Below are 23,170 nucleotides of genomic sequence, written 5' to 3' on the forward strand. Positions count from 1 at the left end.
CTCCCGGGTGTCCACTCTGATACTAAGTTAGTATCATCCGCAAAAAGGCAAACGTTACCTTCTAACCCTTCGGCAATGTCACTCACAAATATATTGAACAGAATCGGCCCCAGCAGCGATCCCTGAGGCACTCCACTACTCACCTTTCCCTCATCCGAGTGAATTCCATTAACCACCACCCTCTGGCGTCTGTCCGTCAACCAGTTCCTAATCCAGTTCACCACGTCAGGTCCTATCTTCAGCCTGTCAAGTTTATTCAAGAGCCTCCTGTGGGGAACCGTGTCAAAAGCTTTGCTGAAATCTAAGTATATTACATCTATAGCACGTCCATGATTCAATTCTCCGGTCACCCAGTCAAAGAATTCAATGAGATTTGTTTGGCACAATTTACCTGGAATGGAATGGAAAAAGTGGTGATAGGGAAGAAGCTGGAAACTACAGGCCGGTAAGCCTCACTTCGGTTATTGGAAAAGTAATGGAAGCGATGCTGAAGGAAAGGAGAATGAATTTCCTGGAAGCAAATAAGTTGCAAGATCAGAGACAACATGCTTTTGCTTCCAGGAAATTCATTCTCCTTTCCTTCAGCATCGCTTCCATTACTTTTCCAATAACCGAAGTGAGGCTTACCGGCCTGTAGTTTCCAGCTTCTTCCCTATCACCACTTTTTCCATGTTTTATTTTGTTTGATTTCTATTGATAACCGTGAAGAAGGACCACATCCGCCATTCTCCAATCCCACGGAACCTCTCCAGTCTCCAAGGATTTAGTAAACAAATCTTTAAGAGGGCCCGCCAGAACCTCTCTGAGCTCCCTCAATATCCTGGGGTGGATCCCGTCCGGTCCCACGGCTTTGGCCACCTTTAGATTTTCAAGTTGTTCATACACATGTGACCGTATTCCCATAGGAAGGAAGTTCCATCTAGTACTGTCTCCTCAACATCCCCAGCCTTGATCAGCCCAGACAGCAGACTCTTGGCCAAAGAATCTAATTCAGAACCAGAAACCTGTGAATTTTTGGCACCTGGGGTCCCCCTTTGCCTTCGACCTGGGCCCCCCCCCCCATTGCTCTTAGAGGAGACAGATATAAATGCAAACGCTGAGATTAGTACTCAGAAATATTAAGAAGCTACAGCAGGAGAGATTTTGAGCTCTGACTGGGACACAGGTGATATTAACAGCAGTACCCTAGAGTAGCATTCAGGGCTGGATATGTCAACCTGCTTAAGCAAACTATGTATCTACCAAAATGCACCTAAATACCGGTTTCTCAGGCATTATCATTATCCTTTGCTGTAATTCTGAATCATGGATATTATGAAGTCCAAATTTTCTCTCAGAAGAGTTGTTCCCTGACAAAATTTCAGGGGGGGCGGGGCGCGAGGTTGAAGGTCTATACTTCAGGTTCTCAGATGCAATAAACTCACACTGAATCGGAGGGTGTTTCTTCCTTCCACACTATTTCATGGACTGTCTTGCTCTTTCTAGATTTTACTGAATAATGTTGGTTTGTTTGTTGCTTTATTAAATGAACAAGCAAGTAACAAAAGTTAAATGAAAATCCTATATGAAAAGAGAGCTCCATTATCTTCTGTTCTGAGCCAGGAGGGAAGGAAATGGATTCGCTCCCTCTTTCTCTGGCAGGTCAATAGCGGATTGCTGTGGGCTTTGCAAATGTTGCATGAAGTCTTTCTTTATTAAGAGAGGTGGTAACACCCTCCACCCCCTTGGACGCATTGCATTATACACACACAGTACCCTTATTCTGAACAGCAGTGTTAAAAGCATCAGCTGGGCCTGAACAAAGAAAAGCCTTCTCACATTCCTGTCCACTGCCGTACCACAGTACTTGGTCCCTGCAGCAGGCAGCCCCTTGCACACCCATAAACAGGATCAGCCCTCTCAATGAATCTTTCAAGGCTTTATTTATTTAGTTATTGCATTTGTACCCCACATTAGCCCACCTTTTTGCAGGCTCAATGTGGCTTACAGAGTGAGGTTATGTTAAAATCAATACATGTTTTAAATACAGTTGATCATAGGCTAATGTAAAAGGTTATGATAAAATCGATATGTGATTTAAATACAGTTGATCCTAAGCTGATGTAAAAGAGGTAGTAGATGGGCGGATGTTGGGTAGGTTGTGTGCGAGTATTTTAGGTGTGTTCAGGTGATTTGGGGAATGAATTGTATCATTGAGGGTGACTTTTGTAGGCTCTATTAAAGAGGTGCGTTTTCAGAGCTTTGCGGAAGCTGGTTAGGTTGTTCATGGTTTTCAGGGTTTTGGGTAGCGCATTCCAGAACTGTGTGCTTTTGTATGCAAAGGTCGTAGCATAAGCCTGTTTGTATTTCACTCCTTTGCAGCTGGGGAAATTCAGATTAAGGAATTTGCGGGCTGATCTTTTCAGAGTTTGACTGGAATCCAGCCTGTCTATCTGGGAAATGTCCAGTTCTGCCTCTCCATACCCCTCCATTACGGCTACCACTGGCTGCCTCCCCTCTCCTCTTAAGAGTAGTTACACCAGGTTTGATGGCTCCCGGGAACGGGCATTAGGGAAAGGCCCCCAAATCAGCAAAAAAAAAAAAAAAAACGTCTTCTCTACTCCAGGAGCAGGGCAGCATTCAGATCTAGGATGCTCCTGGGCCAGCATCTTCAAACACGCTCGACCCAGAATGATGAACGGTTCCTCACTTTTGTTAAACAAACCAGTTATAAGAGCAGAACAAAACAGGAGAGAATTCTTGGAATATAAACCAAGAGTTCTCAACTTAGGTGGTTCGTTTGAGTTAAAATTTCCTTGCAGGTGTCTTGTGTCTCTTGAAATGATTCATTGTGTTTTCTTTAATCCCCCAAAATTGCTAGAATATATTACCTCTAAAGAAAGGGCAAAGGTTCCCTTGGAAGCATCAACTAGTTAACTACGCTATATAATGGGTTGTGAGTTTTAGGCCCGGATGCATCAACCAAACGTAAAAAAATCTAAAACGTAAAAGTCCCTAACGAATTTGAAAAAATGAAGAATGCACCAAAAAAAAAGGCGCACATGTTTGGTGCGGTATTGTAAAGTACAATGCATTAAACTGGTGTAATCCCCGTCGGTAATCGTCCCCTAAAGCATGTGCAGAGCAGCCAAGCCTTATGCTGGCTGCTCTGCGCATGCCACAAATGTCAAAACAACAACAACAAAAAAACCCACAAACACGTTGCAGGAGCGTCCTGTATGGACGGCCTTGCCCCCCCCCCCCCCCCCCCCACCGCCCGAGGTCTCTGCTGCTCTCCGCTTCCCCCTGCATGAAAAAAATCAAAATTTTAGCAGCCCTGACCCCCCTCCCTTCCTCCTCTTTCTCCCACAGCTCCACCTCCCGCCATCCTCTGCCCCGTGCCCCGCCCCCGCTGCCCCCCCTGAGGTAATCGTCACCGCTCTCCCCCTCCACTGGGCCCCCCTCCGCCTTACCGGGCCTGCGCAGCGCCTCTCACCTCTGTGTGAAGGCGCTGCATGGGCAAGAAGAACATCTGATCGCCGCTGAGTCTTCAGGACGTCTCTCCTTTCCTGACCTGGGCCCGCCCTCGTCTGACGTAAGTAACCTACGTAGAGGGGCATAATCGAACGGGGGCGCCCAAGTTTTCCTGAGGGAGTTCTCGCAGGACGTCCCCACAAAGGAGTGGGGAAACCCGTATTATCGAAACAAGATGGGCGGCCATCTTTCGTTTCGATAATACGGTCAGGGACGCCCAAATCTCCACATTAGAGATGGTCGTCCCCAATTTTCGGCAATAATGGAACCCGAGGACGCCCATCTCAGAAACGACCAAATCCAAGCCATTTGGTCGTGGGAGGAGCCAGCATTCATAGTGCACTGGTCCCCCTGACATGCCAGGACACCAACCGGGCACCCTAGGGGGCAATGCAGTGGACTTCAGAAAAAGCTCCCAGGTACATCTGCTGAGCCCCCCAAATCCCCCTTTAGGGATGAAGGGGGGCACCTAGATGTGGGTACAGTGGGTTTCTGGTGGGTTTTGGAGGGCTCACATTTACCACCACTGCAGTACCCTCTAAAAGTGCTCCAGGGACCTGCATACTGCTGTCATGGAGCTGGGTATGATATTTGAGGCTGGCATAGAGGCTGCAAAAAATATTTTAACATTTATTTTTGGGTGGGAGGGGGTTAGTGACCACTGGGGTAGTAGGTGGAGGTCATCTGGTCATTTAGGGCACATTTTTGAGGCTTGGTCATATAAAAAAAGGACCAAGTAAAGTCGGTCAAGTGTTCGTCAGGGACACCCTTCTTTTTTCCATTATCGGCCAAGGATGCCCATGTGTTAAGCACGCCCCAGTCCTGCCTTCACTATACTTCCGACACGCCCCTGTGAGTTGAGTGCGCCCAAAATCGACTTTCGATTATGCCAATTTGGGCAACCCTGGGAGAAGGACCCCCATCTCCCGATTTGTGTCGAAAGATGGGCGCCCTTCTCTTTCGAAAATGAGCCCAAAAGCCTCTCTGTTCTGTTCGTCCCCGGGAATGCCTCAAGAAGTGTGCACATCAAATACCTGCATTATTCCTAGGATTGGAAAGAGGAACACGGCATGCAGGGTTTTGTTCATCAAAACCCAAGAGCATCGGTTGATGACCGAAAAATTGCCCGCACAGAAAGCAGGCGTTTGGCAAACCCCATGGGTGAAAGCACTCACAGAGTTTCCACCAACCTGAGCACCCTACTACTACTACTACTACTATTTAGCATTTCTATAGCGCTACAAGGCGTACGCAGCGCTGCACAAACATAGAAGAAAGACAGTCCCTGCTCAAAGAGCTTACAATCTAATAGACAAAAAATAAATAAAGTAAGCAAATCAAATCAATTAATGTGAACGGGAAGGAAGAGAGGAGGGTAGGTGGAGGCGAGTCGTTACGAGTCAAAAGCAATGTTAAAGAGGTGGGCTTTCAGTCTAGATTTAAAGGTGGCCAAGGATGGGTCAAGACGTAGGGGGCTCAGGAAGTTTATTCCAGGCGTAGGGTGCAGCGTGACAGAAGGCGCGAAGTCTGGAGTTGGCAGTAGTGGAGAAGGGAACAGATAAGAAGGATTTATCCATGGAGCGGAGTGCACGAGAAGGGGTGTAGGGAAGGACGAGTGTGGAGAGATACTGGGGAGCAGCATAGTGTGTAAATTTATAGGTTAGTAGAAGAAGTTTGAACAGGATGCGAAAATGGATAGGGAGCCAGTGAAGGGTCTTGAGGAGAGGGGTAGTATGATTAAAGCGACCCTGGCGGAAGATGAGACGGGCAGCAGAGTTTCGAACCGACTGGAGAGGGGAGAGGTGACTAAGTGGGAGGCCAGCAAGAAGCAGATTGCAGTAGTCTAAACGAGAGGTGACAAGGGTGTGGATGAGGGTTTTGGTAGAGTGCTCGGAAAGAAAGGGGCGGATTTTACGGATGTTGTAAAGAAAGAAACGACAGGTCTTGGCGATCTGCTGGATATGAGCAGAGAAGGAGAGAGAAGAGTCAAAGATGACCCCAAGGTTTCGAGCTGAGGAGACAGGGAGAATGAGAGAGCCATCAACAGAAATAGAAAACGGGGGGAGCAGGGAGGTGGGTTTGCCCTTTTACAGGAACCGGAGTCAGTTACCGAATTGTGCACCCATTCAGCCCAAGAGCGGCAGCACGTCCACCACAGCTAGAAATCAGCAAGCGCAGACTGGCTTGGCTCATCCTGGCTCCATTAAAGGCCATTTCATTTGAGGCTCTTGTGATATCCACTCTCCAGATAGCAAATTACCCAGTTCCAGACTGGAGAATGTTGGCCAATCCTGGTTTGGAACTCTACATTCCGAAGAAGTGTTGAATTTGCAGTTGCTGGCCCTGCAAGTCCCATAATGCACCAGAAGGTGGTCGGAGATCCAGGACTGTCCCAAAATCTCCAGCCTGAAACTGGGTAACAGTGGCGTAGCCAAGGGCGGGCCTGGGTGGGCCAGGCCCACCCACTTTGGACTCAGGCCCACCCAGTAGCAGCACACCTAAGCCGATTCCCTAGCCCCACCAGCTGAAAACTCCCAACTACTGTCCTTCCTGCAGACCTTGTAAACAGCAGATGGCATGCAGGTGAGACAAGGAGAGACCAAATCACCTGTGGCACAGGGAGGGGTTCTTCTGCCCACCCATCTTGAGTCCAAGCCCACCCAAAGTCGGGTGTCTGGCTACGCTCCTGCTGAGTAACTTGGCATCTCTGCTGTGGGTCTCTTGCAGAGTGCAAACCTCCTGTATCAAGGAACATCTTTATTAAGGACATTCCAGGTACCTTAACATCTTCTGTACACAGTGCTGTCTCATGGCCAGATGTATATTTAAGGCTTCCGATTTTCAGTTCTAACTGAAAAACCCTGATAAAATATCTCCAAAGGGGAATTGGGGGTTCTTGGTTACAACCAAAAATAATCACCTGTTTCCACATGCTCTGATGACATCACTCAGCAGCTGCTGTCACAGCCGGATAATGTCATCAGGCACTGTAGCAGAGTCTCATCATTGGTGACAGCTTGTGCTCTTATTCCTGCCACTCTCTGCTGCCAGCACTCGAAAGGCTTTGAAATACAGGACAGTCATATCCTCCTGTTCAGTGGCATAGCTACAGGGGGCCTTGGGGGCCCAGGCCCCTCCCCATTCCAGCCTCAGGCCCCCAACCCCGATGGCTAGTCAGGTGCCTGTGCTCCTGGCTGCCCTCCTGCTCCCTGCACCGCTGTACTTCAATTTTCCGGGCCGCCAGCAGCATCACTTAGGTAACCACGCTGCCTTCGGTGACCCAGAAGCTTTCCCTCTGCTACAACTTTCTGTCCCACATAAGCAGGATGCTGCAACAGAGGTGGCCTCTGGGGCCACCGAAGTCAATGTGTTTATCTCACTGATGCTGCCGGTGGCCCAGAAAATTGAAGGAGGACACTGGGGCAGGGAGCCAGAACAGAAGATGTCAAAAACTTGAAGCCAATTTGATTTACCAGGGTCACATCTTTATCACTATACTAGAATCTGGGACTATGTAAATAGGAGAGCTAAAAGGGAACTGACCATAGAGGATACTGCCTTAGAGATGGTTTTGGGAGGAGGATGTCAAAAAGGGTGTATATCTCGATTATATAGAACGTTAGGATCATATTATAATCCACTAGTATATTACAACCAAAGGTGGGAAAAAGCTTTAAAGATAAACTATGATACCAAAAAGTGGGATAAGGCACTGAGGTATATGCTAAGAGTCTCCATCTCTAGTTCCCTAGTAGAAAGTGGATATAAAATGTTGTATCAATGGTATCTAAAGAGAATCCACAAAAAGTGGAGAACTCGATAGATCCCACGAGGCGTGAAATGAAAAATAAAAAAGGTGGGAATATAAGCCAGGCTATCCAAAGAATGGAACCAAATTATCTTTAAAAAACCAAAATTTAATAATTTCCAAACAGATAATAATATAATAATCACACATTAAAAATGAGTCATTTTTAATGTGTGATTATTATAGACGTACACTTGTGTTATGACTGAATGTTTACACAGTGAGTGAATTTATTGGTTTATGTTTGACATGATGAATCATCAATAAAAATCGTTAACAATTAAAGTAATGGGAGGGGGAAGGGGGAGGGTCTGTTCATATATGTCACAAAGCTTATCAATGAGGTAAAAGTCAGCTCTTGTTTAGACTGCTTTTAAGGTTTTCGATCCATTGTATACTGAACTTGTGGGAAGCACTTTTTTTTTTGTTACATCACCAATAACACTTGTTGAAACGTAATTAGAGGGGGAGGGGTGGGTGGGGGGAGGGAGGGAGGGGGAGGGGGGATAAAATGGAAAATTTGTAAAGTGACCGGAGTTATGGCATTGATAATTTGTAATGGTCTCTTTTCAAAGCATACTCTGTATCAGCTCTGTTACTATTAATAAAAAGATTTCAACATAATGTGTGATTATTATATTATTACTAGTAAGGAAGGCCCGTTTCAAATCGCAATGAAACGGGCGCTAGCAAGGCTCCCCTCCGTCTCTTTGTGTCTCCGTGTGTCGCCGGCCCCCCTGAAGCCTCCGTGCGAATGTGTGACCCTGGCCCTTTTGGCACGTCCCCCATGTGCTCCGCCCTCGATGTCATCGCGTTTTGACGCAAGGGTGGAGCAGAGGTACAGTGCAGTACAACGTTGGAGCTGAGAATGTGCTCCGCCCTCAACGTCATAACATTTGACGCGAGGGCGGGGCCCACAGACTGTGATTTTCTGTGGCTTCAGAGCTTCAAACTTACGAACCTGGCTTCAGTGATGTCAGTGCAAATCAGGGGCATATCTGAACTGCGGCGGTAGGGGGGGCCAGGGCCAGAGAGGGGGGGCACATTATAGCCCCCCCCCCCCGCCGCCATTGCCGATCCCCCTCCCCCCAGCCGCTGCCATTGCTAACCCTCCCCCTCCGTTGCTCGCCTACCTTCGCTGGCGGGGGACCCCAACCCCCGCCAGTCGAGGTCCGCGTCCTCCTGCCGCTGCCGGCTGCCTTTGGTCCTTTCATTTTTTCACTGAAGCTGGCACCGACGAAAAAGTTTCTTTTGAATCTGACGTCGCTGCACGTTGCACGTTGTACGTGCAGGACGTCAGACTCAGAAACAATTTCTGAGTCCGACGTCCTGCACGTACAACGTGCAGCAACGTCAGACTCAAAAGAAACTTTCGTCGGCGCCAGCTTCAATGGAAGAATTAAAGGACCAAAGGCAGCCGGCAGCGGCAGGAGGACGCGGACCTCGGCTGGCGGGGGTTGGGGTCCCCCGCCAGCGAAGGTAGGCGAGCAACGGAGGGGGAGGGTTGGTAGCGGTAGGGGGGTCCAGGGCGAAATCTGCGGGGGCCCAGGCCCCTGAGGCCCCACGCAGATACGCCCCTGGTGCAAATAGAACGTTGAGGGTGAGTTTTATATATATAGATCTGTTTAGAAATTATTACATTTTGGTTTTTTAAAGATAATTTGGTTCCATTCTTTGGATAGCCTGGTTTATATTCCCATCTTTTTTATTTTTCGTATCAATGGTATCTGACTCCTCGTAAAATAGCAAAAATGTATAGGAAAGGCAACGGGTTGGTGCTGGAGGGGGTGCAGGGAAATAGGTGATACCGTGTTTCCCCGAAAATAGGACATCCTCCGAAAGTAAGACCTAGTAGAGGTCTTGCTGCAATTTGAAAATATAAGGCCTCCCCCGAAAATAAGACCTAGCAGGGGAGGCCTTATTTTTCGGGGAAACATCGGGGTCACCCCCCCACCCGAGATCGCCGGCTCCCCCCTCGATCTGCGGCTCCCCCCGCCCTCAGTCGCTCCCGGAACTAACCTCTTAACCGCTTCCTTTCACCTTCGCACTCGCCGCAAGCAGCAGGGCTGGCCACTCCTTCCTTCCGCGTCCCGCCCTCGCCTGACGTTACGTTACGTCAGGCGAGGGCGGGACACGGAAAGAAGGAGTGGCCTGCCCTGCTGCTTGCGGCGAGTGCGAAGATGAATGGTGAAAGGAAGCATTTAAGAGGTTAGTTCCGGGAGCGACTGAGGGCAGGGGGAGCCGCCGATCGAGGGGGGGAGCTGCCGATCGAGAGGGGGAGCCGGCGATCTCGGGTGGGGGGGTGACCCCGATGTTTCCCCGAAAAATAAGGCCTCCCCTGAAAATAAGACCTAGCAGGTCTTGGGGAGCAAAATTTAATATAAGACAGTGTCTTATTTTCGGGGAAACACGGTACGACCCATATATGGTGGACATGCCCCAAGGCGCAGGGGTATTGGTTGGAGCTAATTCAGACGCTAGAAAAAAATCATAGGGAAACCATATGACTTTAAGGCTGAGACGTGCCTATTGCATTTTCAACCGGCAGCCATTCCATCGACAACACATCGACTGGCCTCGGTGTGGCTGGTCGCAGGGAAGATTGCATTGGCCTCGGCGTGGAAACAACCCACGATGCCGCCAGTGATAAAGGCGGCACATAAGATGGATTATCTCTATCAAATGTCTAAAATAACTGTAATAAAGGCAGGATGGATTACACAATTGTATAAACAATGGGACAAGTATACAACATGGATTTGGATGCACCCAAACCTATAGTAACTCCTTAATATGGTACTAGGATAAAGCAGCACCATGTAGACATAACGGTCATTATCAATATTATGTGTTGGGGGGGGGGGGGGGTAGAGGATTGAACATTCAGGAAAATGGTTCAATTGTTGTTATTAGCATAATGTTCTATGTATGTTAAAAAAGTAATAAAAATATTTTAAAAAAACAAACAAACTTGAAGCCAATTAGGCTGGTCTCCCTTTCCCTCTTCTCCAAGCAGCTGTCTGTCAACCCCGTTCACACAAAACAAAGCAAGCAAACCTATGAGCTGCTCTATCCACGCTGTCATCCTTTATTGTCGGTAACATTTTTATTTGATCTCGCTTCTATTTTCAAACGTGCCGGCTTTGCAGCATGCAGATGTACACAGGGGAAGTATTGAGTAACTAGCCGTTGAGCCCGTAAAAACGGGCTAGTAAAGGAAGGAGGGGGGTTGAAATGCCCCCCCCCCCCCCGGATAGGTCGCCGCTGTCACCCCTCCCCCCCGGAGTCCCCTCCGCCCCCCCCCCCCTCCACCCGGGCCGGGTACGTGGCTTCACTATTCAAACCGCCGGAACGCAGCACACGGCTCATCTTGAGCTGCCTGCCGTCGGCCTTCCTTCTTCTCTGCGTGTGTTCCGCCCTCGTGTGACGTAATGTCAGCGAGGGCGGGACACAGGCAGGTGGCGGTAGCGGCAACCCTGAGGGGGGGAGCGGTGGCGACGGCGGTTCCCTCACTCGCAGGTGCGCAGGTTCCCTCTCTGTCACGCCCCCGTCATCACGTATTGACGCAGGGGCGGGACAGAGAGAGTCTCTACTGCGCATTTGCGAGTGAGTACGCCTCTTGCCATTTATATGTTTGATTAGTTCTAAATTGTAAATTCATTGTGTCATTTGGAGGGACTGGTTATAGGGCCACCAAAACAGACATCATGTTACGAGCATTAGGTGATTAACAATCAGACTTACTATTCATAAGTACAATGTGTGTTTTGGGTCCTTAAAATGGAATCCACCTGGAACTTAAAAGTGCTATTTACATTTTTTATTTTCATGACAAATACACTGATAATCCCCTATTTTTGTTAGCCTACGAAAGCACCCGGTTGTCTCAGAATAAAACCCCTAAAATTCCAAACTGAAAAACAAACAAAACGAAACAAAACAAACCAGGCAGAATCAGAATCCCCGTTATGTTGTATTACAGATGGTATCTGACCGTGTGATCCCACTGGTCTTCTTACCACACTGTCCGTACTAATTCAGTTTCCTTTGCTTTTGTATTGCATTCATTCCTAAAATTTCCTGCCTCTGTTTCTTTGAGAGTGATTGGGAGGGAGGGGGGAAACAGCGGAAGCCAGAGGCTTTAAGCCCTCTCCTCCCTCTGCCTGAACTAATGTCAATTATGAGTATACATTAGGGAACTGTATTTTTTGAGTTTAGATGTTAAATGTAAGATGTCCAAGTTATATTGGAGATTATATATGTGAATTTTGTAATCCGCAGAGAACGAAGGATTGTGCGGAATATATATTTCTTTAAAATTTAATAATTCCCTCTTTCCTTCCTTCCCGCTTCAGGGAAGACCCATGACTTGGCCCCCTCCCAGGGCCATAACGAGCTGTGTGCAGGGGGTGCTAACATTGTGCCCTGTCCATTGCCTTCCCTGCTTGGCTGCAATGCAGTGGGCAGGGCAGAAATGCTAGGCCCAGTATCAGGGCTGCCGAGAGACTAGGCCGGGCCTGGGGCAAGGCCGCCCCGCCTCCGCCCCCCCCCCCCCCCCCCGCCGCTGCAGTCCCTGGTCTCACCTGTCTGCCTCCACGGCTCCGGGCCCCCTTCATTCAAAGCAGCAGTCGCAGATCGCGTCTCTTCTGGCCTTCCCTCCCTGTGTCCCGCCCTTGTCTGATGTAACTTCTGGTTTCCATGACGGCGGAACACAGGGAGGGAAGGCCAGAAGAGAGGCGATCTGCGACTGCCGCTTTGAATGCAGGGGGCCTGGAGCCGAGGAGGCAGGCAGGTGAGACCAGGGACTACAGCGCCGGCGGCCTGACCCTGGCACCGGGTCCAGGGAATTTTGCCCCCCCCCCCCCCCCCCCCCCCCCCGCGGCCCTGGCCAGTATTGTACAGGGTGCATTTCCGGCTTTGGGTGGTTCTGCCCCTCTACCAGTCTTCCTCATCTCCTGCTGCAAGAAGACAGCCAAGTCACATCTTATGTCCGTTTAGGGAAGCCATGAATGGAGGGTGGAGACAGACCAGCGTTCACCTCAGCAGCACCGCTATGGGGGCCATGGGGCCCCCAAAATTGGCTCCAGAGCTCCCAACCCCCGCCAACTAAGGTGTTTGTCCCATGCTGGTCTTACGTTGCCTGGCGCCCTGTCCTATTTTCAGCGCCGTGCACACTCGTTTTAATGAAACTTTTCATTAAAACGAGTGTGCACAGCGCTGAAAAGAGGACAGGGCACCAGGCAATATGAGACCAGTGCGGGACAAATGCTTTAGCTGGCGGGGGTTGGGAACCCCCACCAGCCAAGGTACCTTCCAGCGGCAGGAGGGGGGAGCAGCGGCAGCAGGGAGGCAGAAGCGTCGGAGGGGGCAGCGGGAAAGAGGGCCAAAATGTGCCCCCCCCCACCTTAGCCTCTGGCTCCCCTCCCGTTGAGGTCTGGCTACACCCCTGGTTCACCTACCTTGGCCAGATGTTTGGCTATCCCTCTCCCTCTGTAGGCATCCGGGACCTCAGTGTGCTGAAGATCCACAGTCTTTTTCCCAACATATTCGTACAGCAAGACGGCTCTGTCGTGGCAACCTGCGAGAAACAGGCAAGAGAGGCCATGTGAGAAAAAGTCACTTTACCTACTGTCTTAAGTTAACAATTACTTGCAGCCAAAAGACTGAACTTTAATCATCTTCCTGATAATATTCAGATTTAGGTGAAGATTGCGATATGAGACGCACGGAATCCCATTTTACACAGAACGTAAAGACTGCAGTAGAGATGGGCTCCGTTCTGCTGGTCTTTAAGAAAGGAATATACCAACGCAGGACCTTTTTGAAAATACCTGCAGGAGCGCATGCATTTGCTGCATTTTACAAATATGCATGTGGGAAAATTCAGTGAAAAAAATTCTGCCATTTACACATGTAAATTGTGAGTTCACATTTTATACACGTTTCTCAGGTATTTTACAAACCTATAGGTGTGAATGTTGTTAACCAGAAAATAAAGATTGCAACCTTTGTATTTAATGTGAAGGGGAATTAAAACAGGGGGTTAAGGAGGGGGACCTTTCTTAGTCCTTCCTGTAGGAGAACAGGCAGAAATCAGCTAGTGAGAAGCTCAACATCCTCTACATGGAAATATCAGGGTCTAGACGCACATTCCCTTTACGAAATGATGGAACACATAGATAGATTTCTAACCCACTACAGCCATGCTCAAATCATGCCCAACATAGTAACATAGTAGATGACAGCAGAAAAAGACCTGCATGGTCCATCCAGTCTGCCCAAGACAAACTCATATGTGTATACCTTACCTTGAATTGAATTTGTACCTGTCCTTTTCAGGGCACAGACCATATAAGTCTGCCCAGCAGTATTTCCCGCCTCCCAACCACCAGTCCCGCCTCCCATCACCGGCTCTGGTACAGACCGTACAAGTCTGCCCTCCCCTATCCTCGCCTCCCAACCACCACCCCCTCTTCCCCCCAACTGCTCCGCCACCCAATTTCAGCTAAGCTTCTGAGGATCCATTCCTTCTGCACAGGATTCCTCTATGCATATCCCACGCATGTTTGAACTCCGTTACCGTTTTCATCTCCACCACCTCCCGCGGGTGGGCATTCCAAGCGTCCACCACCCTCTCCGTGAAAAAATACTTCCTGACATCTTTCCTGAGTCTGCCCCCCTTCAATCTCATTTCATGTCCTCTCGTTCTACCGCCTTCCCATCTCCGGAAAAGATTCGTTTGCGGATTAATACCTTTCAAATATTTGAACGTCTGTATCATATCACCCCTGTTCCTCCTTTCCTCCAGGGTGTACATGTTCAGGTCAGCAAGCCTCTCTTCATACGTCTTGGAACGTAAATCCCATACCATCCTCGTAGCTTTTCTTTGCACCGCTTCCATTTTTTTAACATCCTTCGCAAGATACGGCCTCCAAAACTGATCACAATACTCCAGGTGGGGCCTCACCAACGTCTTATACAGGGGCATTAAAACCTCCTTTCTTCTGCTGGTCACTCCTCTCTCTATACAGCCTAGCAATCTTCTAGCTACTGCCACCGCCTTGTCGCACTGTTTCGTCGCCTTCAAGTCCTCAGATACTATCACCCCAAGATCCCTCTCCCCGTCCGTGCCTATCAGACTCTCCCCGCCTAACACATACGTCTCCCTTGGATTTCTACTCCCTAAGTGCATCACTTTGCATTTCTTCGCATTGAATTTTAATTGCCAAACGTTAGACACTCCCTCTTGTGATTTCTACGTTATTATGGACATCCAGGTGTAAACTGAGCACCTTCTAAAATCACAATTACACGTGGATGTCTATTCAACATGGAAATTGCAGTGATCTATTTATTTATTACATATGTACCCTGCACTTTCCCACACACAGCAGGTTCAATGCGGCTTACATAGTAAATAGAATTACAAAGTCTTGAAAGGAGAATAATACAAACTGTTATAAACATAATAATAGCAAGGTTTTAAGAATATATGAATTGGAATGGGAAGGTAAACAAAGAAGGACTAGGCAAAAGGAAAGGTGATTGGGAGGGGGTATGGTGGAGGAAAGATGGAGAAGGAAAGACGAGAGGATGAGTATAAGGAGATTGGGAGACAGGTCAGAGGTAAGAGCGGTGTCAGAGTTAGTGTCAATGTCAGAGCAGGAGTTGTGTAGATGGGCTGATAGATTAAGTCGGCTCCTTAGGGTAAGCTTGCCTGAAGAGATCTACTTGTTCACAACTGCTTTCAGTCTGAATGACGAGACCTGATTATTACGTCGTCCTCTTACAATGGACATCTTATGAATTAAAAACTTGACCGTGCATTTGACTCTCCTGAAGTATTAAGGGTCAATGCATGAGAGTCTAGAACCTTGGGGGTAATGATTGACTTTGCTCCAGGTATGAAACTCCAATGTCAGAAACCGTTTTGAACAGCTGTGGACTGTACAGATTTTGCAACTCTAGCTATCTACTTGTGATCTTACAATAAGCCATGCTCTGGTTTCAGTTCGGCTGGATTACTGCGATTCACTTAATGCCGGTTTGCAGAAGAACCGAGCGAGCAGATGACAGTCCGTTCAGAAACCTACAGGTAACATATTCCATTTCAGTGCTTGTCTGTCTTCCAGCTAGTACAAGGACCGATTTTAAAATTCCTTGATCTACTTTTCACTACAATTTGTTTCGTGGCAGAAAGTTACTGGAAACACTTTGGTATGTCTCAGCTAGACGTTTATGTTCTTTTCAGGATGCCTTGTTTTGTATTAGCAGTCACTGTATCTAAGGTTTGGACAAGGTCCTGGAGGAAAAGTCCATAATCAGACTGACTCGGGGAAAGCCACTGCTGTCCCTGGGATTGGTAGCATGGAATCTTTGCCACTCTTTGGGGTTCCGGAATCTTTGCCACTCTTTGGGATTCCGGAATCTTTGCCACTCTTTGGGGTTCCGGAATCTTTGCCACTCTTTGGGGTTCCGGAATCTTTGCCACTCTTTGGGGTTCCGTCAGGTACTTGTGACCTGGATTGGCCACTGCCAGAAACAGAATACTAGGCTAGATGAACCATTGGTCTGACCCAATATGGCAGACTGGAAGGCCCGTACAGATTTTTATCTGCTATCATCTACTATGTTACTATATTTTGACCACAATGCAGGGACTTTGAGACGTTCTTCCCGTAGCCCTTCCCCAAGATGACAGTTCCAGCAGTGAGTCATAACACACACTTTCTTCTAACCACATTAGAAAGACGTGTTTCCCTGAGGAGGTAAATCACATTGTGTAATTAAATTTTCAAATCTATACCTGTAGACTTTCCCCAATTTGTCAGAAGCCCATAGAAACAACAGAGACAATGTACATGGGTGTTTCTGTACCCCTATGCTTGTAAATGAATTCTCAAGAAGAAACCAATTGGGTGTTTTCTGTGTGAAAGTTCCTTAAATTGGTGGTCCTTGCCACTAGGTAAAAACCATCTCCAATATGACCTATTTATGGTCAACGAACACGAGTGGAGAACACCACTTTAATCTGGGTTTCTGTGCTTTGACCGGAGTAACCAGTCCGTTAGTTTGGGACCCAACCAAGAGCAACCTTACCCGGAATGTCAGCTTAAGGCTGTAGCTTTACTACAGTTTCTGCATATACATGAAAATAAAGTTCAAAGATTTTTCCGTAGACACAGAATGGGGATGTCCGTACTGAACATGGCGCAAATGTTTCGCTGCAGGGCACTCACCAGCAATGTTTACCTAGTCCATAAGATGGGAGCATCTCTATTTATTTACTTATAATATATTTCTCTCTCACAATTTCCAATTAGTGTTGTTTCAATGTGGCTTACATGGAACTAGGAAAACACAGTAAGATGGGGGATCTGAATTACATAGAATCAAAGTGGCTGGAAGAGGGACAGGGGGAGAAGTGAGGCAAGAGGGGAAGGGCGGCAGGGTGGGGAGGTGGATCTATTAGCAGAAGATAATGCGAGGTCCTGACCAGGCACAATTCTCCCGCACTTGTTTGACAGGTCTGGGCTGTCAAAAGCCCAAACCTGTCAAACAGCCTGCCCCGAGGCCCGAACAACGAGGCCCCCCCCCAAACCCCCAGGAAACGTTGTGGCCGCCGCCAGCCAAACCCTCTCCCACCCTCCCACCCACCGACAGGGTGGGGGGGGGGCTGGAGGATCAGTGGGTCTCCAGCCCCCCAAAACCCCCAGAAATCGTTGATTGGCCGCCTCCGGCCAAAGGATCTTTTCCAACTGTGATCCATTGACGTTGTCCTTAGATTCCCTGGTGGTCCGTGGTGTGCTGTGGTGTCGTGCCGGCCCCCTCCCGGCCCCCCTACCTTTTCTTGGAGGAGGGACGCAGCCTGCCTGCCTCCCTCCTCTTCCTTTTATTTTTCTTGTGTAGTTTTTTTTTGTACCTGTCCAGAATTCGATGCAGAGATTATACAGCAGCTCTCAGAGACCTGTTCTGTGCACTTGGGAAGATAACTGTAATTTCATGGCGAAAGATACTTGTGTATCCAACCCCTAGGCTCACCCTCAGCCCTAATGCATCGGGGACCTGCTGCACAACACACCATCTTTGGGTTCTGTACAACTGCTAAAGGGTCCCTGAGCTCAGAACATACACCAGAAAGTTCCTCCCAAGTCTGACAACTAAACCTTATAAGTACATAAGCATTGCCATACTGGGACAGACTGAAGGTCCGTCAAGCCCAGCATCCTGTTTCCGCCAATCCAGGTCTCAAGTACCTGGCAAGATCCCAAAAAAGTACAAAACATTTTATGCTGCTTATCCCAGAAATAAGCAGTGGAGTTTCCCCAAGTCCATTTTAATAATGGTCTATGGACTTTTCCTTAATACCTTATAACCACTTTCCCTGCAGCACACAAATAAGCATAACTGTGTCCAGAATTTAGTCATTCCTGAAAATGACTGGTGAGCACAGCTCTGCTGCCAAAACTTTTCCTTCACTTCCTCCAGGTTTCAAATCTGCCTAGACAGGAAACGTCCAATTTCCCTGTCCATTTCCACGTTCTAGACTCTTGAAGGCTATGTTTATATTGGGCGTTACCTCTACCCTTTCCAAGACAGGTAGGGTCAGAACTGGAACGTTCAGTCATCACAACACATACCCAGTGTCCGCAGATAAGAAAAACAGGTCTGCAGAATTAAAGGATTAAGCTGTGCACGGCAGGTATTGCCAAGAAAGGAAAACACCGTACAATGAGCTGCAGCTCCTCTTCTGTCATCATCATACACGGACAAGACAGCCTATAATGCAAATAAGAGGACTTCACGCACCACACTGTCCTTCCGATGCTATAAGAAGTCCACAAAAACTGTGCGCGCAAATTTAGCAAGTCCCCAATTTGTGCATCCAATTTAATAGAATAACGAGCCGATTAGTGTCAATAATTGGCTTTTTAATTAACAATTATTGGAATTAATCAGATTTAATTAGGGCTTAACCAGTGTAAAGTTAGGTGCGGGATCTGTGCCTAAAGTTTACACACGGCCCAAAAAAGGGGGCACTGCAAACGAATTGCATAGATAAACATCTCACTACCTGGTACTTGCTAAATAATACAATTCCACTATCTACATGATAGTGTGTTTATGTAGATTGTTGTAAGCCACATTGGGCCTACCCATGGGTGGGAAATTGTGGGATATAAATGCTGTAAATAAATAAATAGCAAGTGAATCTCTCAAATACGTTTTTAAGTGGGAGGAAAAGACTTCAGATGCTCGGCATTCACATATAACACTCTTAATGTGCTGCACAGAGTTCACTTTTGAACATTTATATTTTCAGATGCGACCTTCTGGCAAGCTTCTTCATAAGTCAAAAAACTTCTCTGCACATAAAGCTTTTTTACAGAATTTTTAAAAAAGATTTTATATGATATATATTAAATATCCCTTAGCAAATTCTCTTGATCTACTTGGCTTGATCTACTGGGTACGCGTAAAAACTTCCTGAGATCCTTTTTGTGCAGTCCTCACTTTCTTATCCATTGCTTTTGTTGCAGGTGAGGGTTTTCCGCCTCCTTTTTGTTTTCCAGATGCAAAGTGATACACAGAGAAAAAAAAAAAAAAAATCCAAATCCTAGTTACCTGATGCTAGGGTCCACCTTGGGAGTCAGCACCCAAGAAAAAGATCTAGGTGTCATTGTAGATACGCTGAAATCTTCTTCTCAGTGTGTGGTGGCAGGCCAAAAAAAGCAAAACAGGATGCTAGGAACTATTAGGAGAGGGATGCTAAATAAGACCAAGAATACTATAATGACTTTGTACAGTGGCGATCCTAGCCGGCACGACACCCAGGGCGGATCGCCGATGTACCCCCCCCACCCCCGGGTGCACGCCGCTGGGGGGGGGGGGGTGCCACGGCGCGCGCCTGTCAGCTGAGTTTGCTGACTTCACTAACTTCGCTGCAGCTCCCTCTGCCCTGGCCGGAACAGGAAGTAACCTGTTCTGGGGCAGAGGGAGCTGCAGCGAAGTCAGCGAAGTCAGCTGACAGGCGCGCGCCGCGGCACCCCCCCCAGCGGCGTGCACCCGGGGCGGACCGCCCCCACCTCCTTGGTACGCCACTGCCTTTGTATCACTCCATGGTTCAACCTCACCTTGAGTACTTGTTCAATTCTGGTCACCACATCTCAAAAAAGATATAGCAGAATTAGAAAAGGTTCAAAAAAGAGCGACCAAAACAATAAAGGGGATGGAACGCCTCTCGTATGAGGAAAGGTTAAAGAGGTTAGGGCTCTTCAGCTTGGAAAAGAGACAGATGAGGGGAGATATGATCGAGGTCTACAAAATCCGGAGTGGTGCAGAACGAGTAGAAGTGAATCGATTTTTTACTCTTTCAAAAAGTGCAAAGACTAAGGGCCACTCACTGAAGTTAACGTGGAAATACTTTTAAAACAAATAGGAGGAAATATTTTTTCAGTCAATGAATAGTTAAGCTCTGGAGCTCATTGCGGGAGGATGTGGTAATAGCGGTTAGCGTACCTGGGTTTTAAAAAGACTTGGACAAGTTCCTGGAGGAAAAGTCTGTAGTCTCCTAATGAGATAGGCATGAGGAAGCCACTGCTTCCCTTGGGATTGGTAGCATGGAATGTTGATACTATTTGGGTTTCTGCCAGGTACTTGTGACCTAGATTGGCCACTGTTGGAAGCAGGATACCGGGCTAGATGGCCAATTGCTCTGACAAAGCATGGCCATTCTTATGTTATCCATGTGCAGGGGTACATCTAATCTTCTCTGTATCATCTGCCGTCATTTACTGTGTTATTATGTTACTTATCATTCCAATGTTAGTACAGTATAATATATGTGCTGCCAAAGCAAGCATAGACCCTTACAGCAGGAACCGAGTCATCATTCTCCTAACAAAAAAACTTGAACGGCTTCACAGCAGCTGTAAATTAAAGGATTTTCAGTTTCAAAAACTTGTATAAAACATGGAAAAGAAAATAAGATGATACCTTTTTTATTGGACATAACTTAATACATTTCTTGATTAGCTTTCGAAGGTTGCCCTTCTTCCTCAGATCGGAAATAAGCAAATGTGCTAGCTGACAGTGTATATAAGTGAAAACATTCAAGCATTACTATGACAGTCTGACAGGGTGGGAGGATGGGGGTGGGTCGGAGGTATGCATGGGGACATCAAAGCATATCATTGATATTCTAACAGGATGGGTGTGGATAGGTGAGGGGAGAAGGGCAACCTTCGAAAGCTAATCAAGAAATGTATTAAGTTACGTCCAATAAAAAAGGTATCATCTTATTTTCTTTTCCATGTTTTATTTTGTTTGATTTCTATAGATTCTACATGGAATGTTGCTATTCCACTAGCAACATTCCATGTAGAACTCGGCCCTTGCGGATCACCAATGTGGCCGCGCAGGCTTCTGCTTCTGTGAGTCTGACGTCCTGCACGTACAGAAACAGAAGCCTGCGCAGCCTTCTACATGGAATGTTGCTAGTGGAATAGCAACATTCCATGTAGAATGTCCAATAGTAGCAACATTCCATGTAGAATCTCCAATAGTAGCAACATTCCATGTAGAATCTCCAATGGTATCTATTTTACTGTCATAGTAATGCTTGAATGTTTTCACTTATATACACTGTCAGCTAGCACATTTGCTTATTTCCGATCTGAGGAAGAAGGGCAACCTTCGAAAGCTAATCAAGAAATGTATTAAGTTATGTCCAATAAAAAAGGTATCATCTTATTTTCTTTTCCGTGTTTTATTTTGTTTGATTTCTATTGATAACCTTAAGAGTGGACTAACACGGCTACCACACACACTCCTCTACTTAAAAACTTGCATAAAAGCAGCAATAGGTTTAAACAGAGACACACAGATCTGAGACAGGAAACAGAAAATAAGACTCTGGCTTCGCTCTACCAGTCTCACAATCAGCTTGTAAAACTGAGGGGGGGTTTTCTGCCTCTACAACAGCATTGTAAAACCTTGAAAAACTTCGCAGCTCAGCTCGTTCTGCACACGTGAGCGAGCAAAGGTTTGAAACCAGATCCTGGAGGAACCCCAAAACCGGGTAAACTTTGCTAAGAGTTCACCTATAAGGAAGTGACCTCCGAAATCCCGGTTCTAAATGAAAAGCTTCCAATAAAACAGGTGCTTATTATCTAGCAACAACCCCATAAAAGTCAAGAAGGCAGGACCGATCTCTTGATTTTGGGACCCCCCTCGCCCTGCTGAATAACCCTGAACCTCCCCAGAGGGGCAGAGCGAGGATCGGGCTCAGCAGCCCCGGAGGGCGCCCCCTTCCGCCCCAGCTTGCCTGCCCGACAAAGGCGCGAGGTGGAGGGGGGGAGCGCGGGGGGGGGGACACCCACCGTTCAGCCTGACCGTGAACTGCCGGCGCTTGCGATCGTGCTCCACGCGGATCGGGCAGGGCTGCTCCAGGGCACCGAGGGGGGCGGAGTGCGCCATGTCCAGCTCCTTAGCGCGCGCTCATGCCCGCGAGCCCGTCTCCGGTCCGCTCCGCGGCCACTGATGCTGAGTCTCGCGGCGGCAGCAACAACAACAAGGCGGGGGAGAACCCAGGAAATCAGCTGTGAGGTCACGTGGAGGCCGCCGGCCAATCGCCGCGCGGCCTCTTTTTTTCCCTTCGCTACACTGGCGTTCGATTCTTAAAGAGACAGCGCGGCACTACTAGGGCCTAGCGCTATCCCGGCTCTGCTTGCGCTTCTGCTGCATTGGTTCTTTTATTAGTATCATCACTAATCGTGTTTCTGCTTCGTGCAACCTTACATTTTTGGCCAAACTGACAAGGGGAGTTAAATCTAAATCACGTGTTATCCTCATTAATGGGGAGGGGGGGTCGCCCCCCACTAGACTGACACACGCTTTCAAGGATTTTGTGCACAACAGGTCTCGCCCCTCCCCCTTCCTTCCAAGTTATCACGGCAGAGGATCGGGCCTCTTGCACTTAGCGCAGCAACGGATGAGAAAGCAAAAGAGGGGCAGCCAGCCCTGAATCGCTGCCTGGCTTGGCCCTGAAAACTTTAGCCTGCTAATAAGGCCATTGACATAATGCCCCCCCCCCCCCCCCATTTGAAAGACTTTTGGTTGCAAAAAAAAAGTCAAGCGACCCTTCCTCCCTCTGATTGCAGCAGACCTCATATTGGAAGTGAAATGCTTTCCACTGAAAGTTAAACTGAATCCTCACGTAGTAAAACTAATAATCCGCTCAGTAGTACTGTGTAGGTCAGTGATTCCCAGAAAAGAAATGTGTTTTTATCCACACCTGTTTCAAAGTAAGAAAAAGGTGCCCTAACTGACCAGCTGAGTACTGGAGGGATTAAAGCATAACCCTCATTAATCCCCCAGTGGTCACTGATCCACTCCCCCCCCCCCCCCCCAAAGATGTGACAAAAACAGCAGATACCGGGATCTATGACAGCTCCAGAAAGCAGCAAGAATGTGGATGGAGTTCAATGTTGACAAGTGCAAAGTGATGCATGTGGGGAAGAGAAACCCGAATTACAGCTATGTCATGCAAGGTTCTGCGTTAGAAGTCACAGACCTAGAAAGGGATCTGGCAGTCATCGTGGATAAGACATTAAAAACTTCTGCTCAGTGTGCTGCGGCAGCTAAGAACGCGCACAGAATGTTGAGTATTATTAGGAAAGGGATGGAAAACAAACGAGGATGTTATAATGCCGTTGTATCGCTCCATGGTGCGACCGCACCTCGAGTATTGTGTCCAATTCTGGTCGCCGCATCTCAAAAAAGATATAAAGGAATTAGAGAAGGTGCAGAGAAGGGCGACGAAAATGATAAAGGAAATGGAATGACTTC

At 47.8% G+C, this 23,170-nt stretch overlaps 1 protein-coding gene across 1 annotated transcript in view; it reads right to left on the reverse strand.

Moving 5' to 3' along the window:
• Positions 1–21,871, reverse strand: part of NATD1 (N-acetyltransferase domain containing 1) — a 30,717-nt gene extending 8,846 nt beyond the window's left edge. The window contains exons 1-2 of the mRNA XM_030211042.1: positions 21,703–21,871; positions 12,781–12,899 (exon numbers count right to left, since the gene is read on the reverse strand). Of these exons, the coding sequence (XP_030066902.1) occupies positions 12,781–12,899; positions 21,703–21,799 (216 nt within the window). The 5' untranslated portion in view covers positions 21,800–21,871. The remainder of the gene's footprint in view (positions 1–12,780; positions 12,900–21,702) is intronic.
• Between the last annotated feature and the right edge of the window lie 1,299 nt (positions 21,872–23,170).

This window comes from Microcaecilia unicolor, chromosome 8 (genome assembly GCF_901765095.1).
Source record: "Microcaecilia unicolor chromosome 8, aMicUni1.1, whole genome shotgun sequence".
Classification (NCBI taxonomy): Eukaryota; Metazoa; Chordata; class Amphibia; order Gymnophiona; family Siphonopidae; genus Microcaecilia; species Microcaecilia unicolor.